This window comes from Myotis nattereri, assembly GCF_964212035.1.
Source record: "Myotis nattereri genome assembly, chromosome: X".
NCBI lineage: Eukaryota > Metazoa > Chordata > Mammalia > Chiroptera > Vespertilionidae > Myotis > Myotis nattereri.
The window spans coordinates 28,792,668-28,804,092 of NC_138078.1; the positions used below are offsets into that span (position 1 = coordinate 28,792,668).

General features: G+C 46.6%; 1 protein-coding gene across 1 annotated transcript; it reads right to left on the reverse strand.

Annotated features, from left to right (window-relative positions):
• Positions 1-6,396: 6,396 nt before the first annotated feature.
• On the reverse strand, positions 6,397-7,428 carry MAGEB16 (MAGE family member B16; the record flags this gene model as incomplete). Its single annotated transcript, XM_081081610.1, is given in 2 exon segments — positions 6,397-6,468; positions 6,472-7,428. Coding segments are annotated over 2 exon segments (1,029 nt in total).
• Positions 7,429-11,425: the final 3,997 nt, after the last annotated feature.

Below are 11,425 nucleotides of genomic sequence, written 5' to 3' on the forward strand. Positions count from 1 at the left end.
CTAGAGGGTACTTCTACAGATTTATTCCTCCCAGTGTTATGGGAAAAAATAAAGCATTGGGGACTAATTATGGTTATGGGGAACATGGATTATACTATTAACCATGATTGTCCTTTATGTTCAAAGAAAGGACATTCCAACCTTGCTGGGAGTCCCATGCCCCCAGGACCTGGGAGTCAACCTTGGAATGTGGTCCACTATCATTCAAGAGCTGCCCATTATCATGGAAACATTAACCTTGTTGCCCCAATCCAGCCTGTATAGCTCATTTCCCCATGCCTGTAATCCCTACTTTCCCAAGTAATCTTTGTCCCTATATTCATAAACAAGGGAAGAGCAAACCCAAATCCCTAAAAGATAGAAACCCAAAATTACATTGCAGACACACAGACAGAAATCTCACTAGCTGTTTCTGGTGGCTGAAGCCCTGAGAGGGAGAGCCAGAAGAGCTCCCACGATTGAGAATTCTTGGCAGCTGCTGGGATGTTCCTGCAATTTCTCTCATGTTTTCAACCTTACTACACATAACTGGGCTTCCCCAAACCGGGACTTTCCCCCTCTTTAAACAAATTAAACAAACAACAAAGAGACATAAAACATCAACACTCTTATACAGGTGCGCACAACACACTAAAGTTTACACCACAGAATGTCTGGCATTAAAAACCACCAAACCAATGTCTTTTCTCCCTCGTTTGTGAACTGCCCCTCTCTAGGACCTCAGCATTCTCCCAACGGACTATTTAAAAAAATGGGCTAGGGCCTTTTCTACTTGCCTCTACTTCCCTTGGTCTGGGGAAATCTTCCTAGGACCTGTGCCACTTATACCATTCATACCCTCTCTCCTCACCCCCACTTCCTGTTTGCTCTGGGGAATCCAGTAATGGCCTGGCCACCTACTGTTTCCTTCCTATGAAGATAAATCAGAGACATGCTTCCTACAGGGGGAAAATGGGATGTAGGCATTTATTAACTTCAGAATGGTTCTGATACAGTCTCTAAAATTTCTTATTAATTTCCATCTTTTCTGTAATAATTTTTTCTATGTTTTTCCTTAGAAATTTCTAATTTCCAAATCAAGATATGTTTCCCATATAGTCATTCAGTTTAATTTCAGAGCCGGCATTTTTCTAATTTCTGCAAGCAAAATATCAAAGTAGGTACCCCAAAGCAACTGCATTTTGGCCATTTCTAAGTTGATATTTTCCAGTTAAATCTTCCAATTTCTGTATACACTTGCAAGTAAAGGCTTCCAATCAGGAGTATTAAGTGAGAGCTGGGGTTTGGGAGTTTTTGGCCTTGGAGGCATAATTTCCCATGTTAATTTTTTTTCTTTTTGGATAACTGTAGTCTGAGCAAACTTTCTAGACATGTTATGTAGTGTGTCAAGTGTGGCCTTAGTTTCTCTCCTGGCTGTCTAAAACCACAAGAAGGGTTTGGGGCCCGGGCTGACCAAGCCTTATGGTGGCCCCGTAGATAAGCCATTTAGTTAATTATAGTTGCATTGGAACTTCCCTATGGGGCTCCTACATTTCTGACACCTCCACAAAGATTCTTAGTCACCTAAGAACACCCCAGAATCATATTGGAGGGAGGATGTGCCCCTTTATATTAGAAGCTGAATGAGTCCAGCTCATTTATATGGTGGTTTGTTTTTGTTTTTTTGCTCAGACTCTAAGCAATTCCAATTGAAAAGCCAAAATCAAAACCAGCCACCCATTTTTTTCTCCACTCCCACGTTAGCCTGGGTTCTGTCAACCCTGGTTCCACCTCGAGGATTTTAAAACACAGCTCAGATAAAGTCAGACCCTCTACCAAAGCAAGGGAAGGTCCTGGATCCAAGAGACAACTCACCCACGTTCACCCAATGGGCAGAGAACCGGCGGGCTCAATGGGCCCTTTGCTGGATCCTAGCACTGAGTCCTAGTCCAAGGGATGGTCCTGGGTGAGCTTCTTTGGAATCCTGCTGTGACTACACCAACTAATGTTAACATAAAAAAAACATCCAAACCTGTAAAGAATTTTTGTGAGTTTATTTGAGCCAAACTGTTGACATATGCTGGGAAGCAGAACCTCAATGAATTGAGATAATGCTCTAGAAAATGGTGGGTTTCATCTATATTTATACACTGCAGGCCTGGTGTACGAACTCGTGCATGGGTGGGGTCCGACTGGCCCACCCCAATGGGGGCTCACTGGGCCAGGCCAACGGGGGGCAGGAGCCACAGCCAGCCAGGGGGAGGGGGTATCGGCAGTTGGCAGGCCAGCCCTGCCCCAGATTGGGGTATTGGGGGCCAATCAGGGGTGGGGTCAGCTGGGGGGGGGTCCATATCAGGACCCAGATCAGGCTGGTTGGCTACTGCAGTGCGGGTCATAGCCACCAGTCATCCTGGTCATTCTGGTCGTTCCACCGTTCTGGTCACTGGGCTTTTATATATATAGACTAGAGGCCTGTTGCACGAAAAGATTCATGCAACAGGCCTTCCCTTCCCCTGGCTGCCGGCACCGGTTTTCCTCTGGCACCCGGGACCCAGGCCTTCGCTCTGGCCGGAGGCGCCTTCAAGCCTCTCGCGGCTCTGGCGGCCGGAGCCACCTTCAGTCTTCGCTCCGCCGCTTCGCGCCTATGTATGTAAATTAACCGCCATCTTTGTTGGCGGTTAATTTGCGTACCTCGCTGATTAGCAAATGGGAGGCATAGCGAAGGTATGGTCAATTTCAATCTTTGTCTATTATTAGATAGGACTAGTGGCCCAGTGCATGAAATTTGTGCACATTAAAAGGGAATTAGAGGAACTATTTTAATATTGCTATTTGCCCTTTCTCTATAACAGAAATGTCAAAGATGAAAGAAAATTAGTAAAATGTATATGAAAATCTCCCTCCTGTCAGAGTCTGGGATGTGTGCGGGACCCAGAGTCAAGTCCCCGCCCACCCGCATGTGCCTCAAAATCACTCGAGACCCAGACCCGGCCGGCCCCACCCCTGTTAAGCCCCACAGGGCAGGGGGCACAACCTCAGGTCTCCCATCAAGCCCCACAGGGTAGAAAGTGCAGCCTCAGGTCCCCGGCCTGTCCTCAGGTCCCCCAGTTCTGACATGGGGGACCCAGCCTCAGTTTCCCCTGCCCTGGCACTGGGGCAGGGGGCATGGCCTCAGGTCCCCTGGCCTGGCTTCAGGTCCCCCAGACCCGGCACTGTGGTGAAGGGTGTGACCTCAGGTCCCCTGGCCCTGGGAGGCATGGCTTCAGGTCCCCGGGCCTGGCCTCAGGTTCCCAAGAGCCAGGGTAAGGGGCGCTAGGGAGTGGGGCACGGCCTCAGGTCCTCTGGCCCCAGCACTGGGGCGAGGGTGTGGCCTCAGATCCCCCAGCCCAGACTCAGGTCCCCTGGCCCAGCACCAGGGCGGGGTGCACGGCCTCAGGTCCCACAGCCCAGGCGCCTAGTTGGGGAGTGAGGCCTTAGGTACCCTGGCAGACTCAGGTCCCTCGGCCCCAGTACTGGGGTGGGAGGCATGGCCTCGGGTCCCCCGGCCCAGCCTTAGTTCCCCTGGCCCTGGCACCGGGGTGGAGGGCACAGCCTCAGGTCCTCCGGCCTGGCCTCAGGTCTCGCAGCCCCAGCATGGTGGGCGCAGCCTCAAGAACCCTGGCCTGGCCTCAGGTCCCCGGCCCTGGTGCGAGGGTGTGATGACCCTTTGCATATTAGCTCTTTATTATATAGGATTACAATCAAAGGAAGGGACATAGGTGGGTTATGTGAAATCCATTGGTGATAGACTAGAGAGGTGGGAGAAAGCAAAGCAGGGAGGTGGAGGTGGGGGCAACATCTGGTTTGGATATAAAGTAAAATGATAGACACATACTTAGGTGGGTGTAGGAACAATTAACATGATAATAATGAAGGAATTTGTGGTGACTGTCCTGGTGCCCATCACATTAGGTTGTGCCCCAAGGGGTCCAGAAAAAGGGAAGTTACAACTTACCCAGACATTTCAAGGGTATGTTATTATAGATGCAAAAAGACAGATAGGCTCAGTTAAGGTGAAGGCTAACCTTGTCAGTGAAGATACCGGCCTAGGATGTAACTACCCACCATAACTGCTTTTAAAGTTTAATTTCAGACCATCTTTTGTGGTTACTTTAGGTCTCTGAGTTTGCAAGACCACCATGCAGGCCTTTCCTGAGCTTTTCAGTTTAGCACGTAGCCCCTTTCATCGATACCAGCTTCATGGAACTCAAATTTCCTAGAATCTGTGTCAAGGATCAACTCCTCACCTCCCTCCCAGGTGCCCTTTTTAAGACATTAGAATATGTCACCCCAAAAGATGTCACTCTAGCATATTATTTTCAAAGAAAGGTACCAGAAAAACAGCTGGAGGAGGAGAAATACTTTGAGCATCCTTTGTCCCCCTGAAAGCAGGATATAAATCTCCCATGTGAAAGGTAACCTCCCTATGCCAGGAAGCTAGAAGTCATCCCTATCAGTGGACAGGGGATTTAGGGCCTAGGTTTTATAAATAAACCTTGTTTCTTCATCAATTTACTACCCTAGGCCCAAACTCCTTTGCCTTGTTAATTCTAAACAAATTTATTATTTGCCTAAAATATATAAACACTTCCTGCACTAGTCACTTCTTTGAGTCGTCTCTCTTTGTGACTCTTGTACCTATGTACATAATTAAATTTGTTTCTCTATTATTTTATATATTGGGGATTCATAGCCAAGATACTAGAAGGATAGAGGTAAAATTATTTTTCCTCCCCTACATCTTCCATTGCAATCCCCACTTATTTTTTAATCCTTACCCAAGGATATGTTTAATGACTTTAGAGGGGGGAGAGAGAGGGAGAGATGTTAACGTGAGAAACATTAATTGGTTGCCACTCACACATGCCCCAACCAGGGACCAAACCCAGAACCTCAGTAATCAAACCTGAGATCTTTCAGTGCATGAGACAATGCTCCAACCGAGCCATACCAGCCAACACCCGCCCAGCCCCCCCCCTCCCCCCAACACACACACACCTTTTCATTCTTCTTACCCCTACTAAAAATTTAGCCTTTGTTAATCGTTTGCCAAATTACACTAAATAAAGCTTACTTAAATTTTCCTTGGAATGAAGAGGGCAGTGACTCTCCTCAGCCATGGCAGAGTGCCAGCCTGGTGGTTTCTGGGTGTTCAATCTCCAGGGAGTATCATCTCTGTTTCTCACAGATGATGTATATAAATGAAACAACTAATTTGTGCACTGAGTCCCACTGCACTGGCACAGGAATGCAGGACACCTTCCATTCCAGTACCAGCCGAGAATTTGCCTGTTTTACTCAGGATACAAAAACGTTATCATATGTTTATATACACACACATACACAGTGTTATTGTAAAAGCACACACACACAAGTGGCCAGGGAGAGGTCAATGGGGAAAAAGGAGATATATGTAATACTTTAAACAATAAAAAAAATTTTTAAAGAGTTAACAGCAGCTTTGTACGACAGACTTTGGGTTTCAACTTTGACGCTGTCTGGGTTGCTCCCTGCTCATGATGTCCACATCCAGTTAAATATAAAATTACTCCTCACTTAAGGATTTGAAGTTTGTCAAGGCCCCAAATTGTCATACTTAACAGCATTAACACATAGACAATCTCATATGGACTGTCCACCTACCTACTCTCGCCTTCATTTTACTACTGCTTTGGAAACTAGAAGATCACACCATGTCCTTAAAAGATTATTGCTTCTCTATGCTATAATATAATGACCAGGTTCTAATTCCTTACATCCTAGCATTCCCAGTATTGGTGCAGTGCTTTAAAAAAGACAGGTGTTCAACGAAGTTTTCAGGGGGAAATGAGCCAGAGACCATAAAGTCTAATTTATTAACATTTATTTCTTGTAGCTTCTTGAAAAAGCTTTGCAAATACATGCCAGTATCACTTAATTTTACACAAGTAAAAAAAAAAACATAAAGCAATGATTTGAGTATCATTTCAATTTCCTTCTCTTTGTTGATCCCAACTTTCTTAAAGCTCATTTCCTTTACATTTCCAGGCTATAGCAATGCCATTTTTGTCTTTTTCCAGATGACAACATAAGATGGATGGTTTCACATTTTGTTTTCCAAAAAATACAAACTCTTAATACAAAAGCTACTGAGAGCATTACATGAATGACCAATATCATTCAGAGATTTTGAAGCTAATTAAACCTATACTAAAAAACAAAAACAGAACAAATATTTGAGTAATACGGATTTCAACAAAATAATACATTTTCAAGTTACACATGTAAAAGAGGAACACAGGCATATATAGTGTTTCTTGAAGCTTCATCACAGACCTAAATTCTATGAACATGAACCGCCTCTTCAAACAATGCATGAGGAAATTATCCCTGACTTCCCTAAGTGTGGCAGGAGCTGTGAGGCTTGGCCATAGAACGGGCAGTGGCCACAGAAGTCGAGACAATCCTCGCTTAATTTCTGGCTTGGGCTCTGTCTTTTTCATCTTGCAATGCATCTTCATACTGAGATGGGAAAGAACTTGGGTCAGTCCCATGAACCTTGGCCATGAATTCTAGGACTTGCATCTTGGTGGTTTCAGCATGGGCTCTTGGGCCCCACATAAATTCAAATTGTGCAGGATCACTGTTAGGCACCTGCTGGTACTTCAGGTATTCTTCCTTCACAAAATATTTTGTGATGAGCTTCCTGGGCTCTCCAAAGATGTGGTGCTTCCTCCCAGAATATACCCCTGTCACCTTCAGAACATCCCAGATGTTTTCTTCAGTGGCACGGTTGCCCTTCATGAAGATCACAGCCAGGATAAGAATCAGGATGCCAGTCTTAGGCACACCAACTTTACCATGCTGCATCCCATCATAGGTGAGGCCCAGTTTGACGCAGATGGCATAGCAGTGGTTGGTGGGATCCACTTCCTTCACATCAAGGCCGAAGATTATCTCCAGGCGTTCAGATGCTCTCAGGAACATCTCAGCGAAGTGGTCTTTATATTCTTGGCTGATAATCTGCAACATATCTTCTTTGGTTATTATCTCTTTTGTTTGATACTTGAGCAGGAGGAAATTCACCAATGAAGCCACATTTTCATCTTCAGCATCTATGGGCACATCCTTGGGGTCTGGATCTGCCTCTAAGGTGCTATCCTCCTCCTCTTCACTACTGGAGCCCTCATCATATTTTCTTGATGATGAGGCTGCGGTGACAATTGAGGAGGAAATCTGAGCGCTCTGAGAGGTACTGGGGATAGCATCATCAGGAGCCTCCTTCAGATTGCCAGGCATTTCAGGATGGGAGGAGAGACAGGCCGCCTCTAGAGCCTCGGACCCCTGTGCAACCGCCAGGCCCTGGGTCTCACTGTGGGTCTGAGGAAGTTGATCAGGTGAGGATTGTGGATCCTTCTGAGGAAAAGCCATGAGGACTCTTGTGGGTGGCGGTAATCAGGAGCGTGAACAGGAAGACAATGGGGAATCACTCCCTAAGGGAAAGAAGGAAGATGTGAGTGGCCTCAGCTTCCAATCTCAACTGTGATGGCTCTGATAAAAGCCACTTCCAATGGTCCTCTCCTGACAACAGTGCTACAGGGCCTCACAGATCACCTGACCTCCTAGATGCTGTGTCCCCCAGGGACATGAAAGACAAATACTCAATGCTCCTCAGGGTACAACAAGGCAAGCCAGGCTGAGAATTCTCAGGGATGACAGTAGGCAGGTGTGGCTGGGCTCTGTAGAGCAATTTGTGTTCTTAGGAATATGGTCCCTTTAAGTCCTTACTCAGGTTCATTACCGAGGCATTCCGTACGGACTGTCAATCATCTCCCTCATGCTATATATGCTGGGGGCTAAGGCAAAGTCACATCTCCTTTCAGTCCTTACTCTGTATCTCCCTAAGGAATCTGCACTGCTTGTTAACTCTATCTAAAGCTGATCTCAACCTGGCCCCTTCAGACTAAAACTGCCAGGGAAAGACTACAGTGTGTAAATTGAGGTGTTAAGACTATTAGCCATCCACACAAAGAACAGAAACAGACTCACAGATATAGAAAATAGACTGATGGTTGCCAGTGAGGAGGGGTATTGGGAGACAGGGTGAAAAAGGTGAAGGGATTGAGAAGTATAGATTGACTGGTGTCCCGGTGCACAGATTCATGCACATTGAAAGGAAATTAATTAGAATATTTTAATATTGCTATTCACCCTTTCTCTAGAATAGAAATGTCAACCAAATTTACAATCGACAATGCCAGACCGAAACACGCATGCGACTGGCGCCAGCGAGAGCTCTATATGCATTGTGCATGCGTGAGTCAACTTAGCCATATGTGTGTGTGTGTGTGTGTGTGTGTGTTTTAGAGGACCGGTGCACAAAATTCGTGCATGGGGCTGGGGGAGTGTGTGTGTATCCCTCAGCCTAGCCTGCACCTACTCCAATCTGGGACCCCTCGAGGGATGTCTGACTGCCCTCTCATAATCCAGAACTGCTGGCACCCAATCACTTGCCTGCCAGCCTGCCTGATTGCCCCTGCTTCTGCCTGCCAGCCTGATCACCCCTAAACACTCACCTGCCAGCCTGATCAATGTCTAACTGCTCCTCTGCCAGCCCAATGGCCCCTAACTGCCCTCCCTTGCCAGCCTGGTCACCCCTAACTGCAGTACCCTGCTGGCCCCATTGCCCCCAACTGCCCTCCCTTTCAGGCCTGCTCCTTCCCAACTGCCCTCACCTGCTGGCCTGATCGTCCACAACTGCCGTCCCCTGCTGGCCATCTTGTGCCCACATGGGGGCAGCCATCTTTTACCATATAGGGGTGGCCAACTTGTGTTGGAGTGATGAGCAATTTGCATATTACCTCTTTATTAGAATAGAATGAACTTGCTTAATTAGACCTGCTTTCTGATTTAGCTAAATTTTTTCCAACCCAGTGTAGCACCTCAACTTCTCTTTCAAGTAATTGTCAGCAACACAGCAGTAAATAACAACACAAAGCAGATTATTATTGTAGATCACACAGGGAGAATAAAGGGTAAAATATTTAACTGCAGTAGTGTTTGACTATATTCTATGCAGTGAAAAAACCTGAAGTCATTTTCAAGTTCCACCATTTCTTACTTCTTTTTAGTCAGGTCAAGTTTCTAAACTTCCTAAATCTCTATTGTCTTGCTAATGAAAAGAAAATAGGATTCTACTGAGTCTCCTGGCTACCTACTCCAGGACTTTTGTGAGGATCAAATGAGATGAGACACGGGAAAACACTTCACAAACATTTGGTTGAACTGAAAAATGTTTGCACCTGGCTACAAAGCAAGTTGTGTTCCTGAGCTGAAGAAACTCCAAGGAGGCTAGTTGCTAGGGAGAGGAAGCCGGGTGTTGCTATGTGCTGTCATTACCTGGCACTCACAGCTACCATTTATGGGCTTGGCTGGGCTGTGGGCTGCATTTTGCAGGATGGAGTCTTGGCAGCGTTGGCTGCAATTTGGTGGGGTGTCACTCTGGATTGGTGACGGGGCCTGTGTCCCACTTGGGGGAAGCCAAGTGTTGGTTTGTCAGAGCCAGGTCAGTGGTGCTGTTTATTTTTAAATGGCTAGTGTGGGTCATGGCAGCTACTGCATTGAGCATCTGCCCCCTGGTGGTCAGTGCATGTCATATCTACCAGCCGGACAGACACTTAGCCATATATATATATATATATATATATATATATATATATATATATTTATACTTATATATACATATACATACACACACACACACAGAGAGGTAGTTACAAAATTATCATGCAGATGTAAAGCACAGCATAAGAAATACAATCAATATTGTAATAACTATGTACAGTGCTATTTGGGTACTGGAACTATCGGGGGAAACTTTCTCAAGTATATGATTATCTAACCACTATGTTGTACACCTGAAGCAAATCTAGATATAGAAAACCTTAGGTGACTGGTTGACTGTTCAATGCTGCCCCCTGGTGGTCGGTGCACTCCCACAGCAGGAACGCTATTCAGCTGACCTATGGGTGCCAAACGCCAGGCTCATGGCTGGAAAGCACAGCTGAGGTGACACAAGCCTCTCCTACTCCCCACAGCAGCACTACTGAGCAGTAGGCACAGTGGGGCTGGGATGAGCAGGAGCATGCAGCGCCCAGCCCAGGTTCAGGCTCCTCCCTGGCTGCCTGCTGCTTTGCACACTACTACATCCCAGGGGTCCCAGATTGCAAGAGGGTGCAGGGCAGGCTGAGGGACCCCACCAGGCCTATAGTACAAAATAATATTGAATGTAAACTGTAATTTAAATAAATAAAAAATAAAGAAAGGATGCTAGAGGATTCAGAGTGAGGAATGAGAAGAATGTGATGATGGAAGCTGAGATTATAATGATGCTGCCACAAGTCAGGGGATGCCTGCAGCCTTTGGAAGCTGGAAGTAACAGAATCTCTCCTGGAGCCTCCAGAAGGAACCAGCTCTACTGACATCTTGATTTGATCCGTGAGACTCATTTTGGACTTGTGCTTTTGTAAGTCACTAAGTTTGTGTTGATTCATTACAGCCACAATAGGAAACTAATAGCTGGTCATACTTTCTTACCATTGTTAAAAAATAAACACAAGTTACAGACTTTATTTAACTCATGAGAAAAACAAGCTGATGTTTTAACTGGTTCAAAAAAAAAAGTCACAAAGCACAAATGTATACAGAATCAAGAATGTTGAAATGAACAGGCAAAGGGAGCCAAAACTTTTTTTTTCCACTGGCAGAGTGATTAGTTGTCTCGTCTAACCGTCACGGCTTGGGATCTCCCAAAGGTTCCCAGACCCCTGGGCCACCCTTTCACGTGCTGAGTTTGCCCTTCAGGCATCACTCACACCTGCCAAAGCATAGGACTCCTTCTGCCGAGTAATCTATTCAGAACCAATTCTTCACCTTGTGGGACCCAGAGTAGCAAGGGAGGGGTGGCTGCCATCCATCCCTGGGCCATGCAAGGCTGACAGCAGGGGAAGCGCTGGCTAGTCCCTCAGTCTCTGAATGCTGTCCTCAGGTTGGTACAGGATGGCCATATGCTCGCTGCACTATTCCCTCAGGCACCACCTTCCAATGGAGGTGCCATCTCTCTGAGAACCCCCAACTAGAAGGGAGCAGTCACACTCTTGGCCCTGGGGTCGGTGAAAGCCCAAGAATTCCCCGCGGTGCACTCGGGATCTCCACGGGGCCTGGGACGCCTTCCTTTGCTGACATGACCCTGCCAAGCTCCTCCCAGGCCTCACATCCCTCAGATTCAGGGGCCGAAATCCTTCAGCGACACTGCAGCCCGCTGCTCGGGCCCTCAGGCTGAGGGAAGGACCCAGAGGGTGCGTCGTCCCCTAGCCCTGAGTCCTCACTCACGGGCCTTTCCATGATGACTGGGGCTCTGAAACCATTA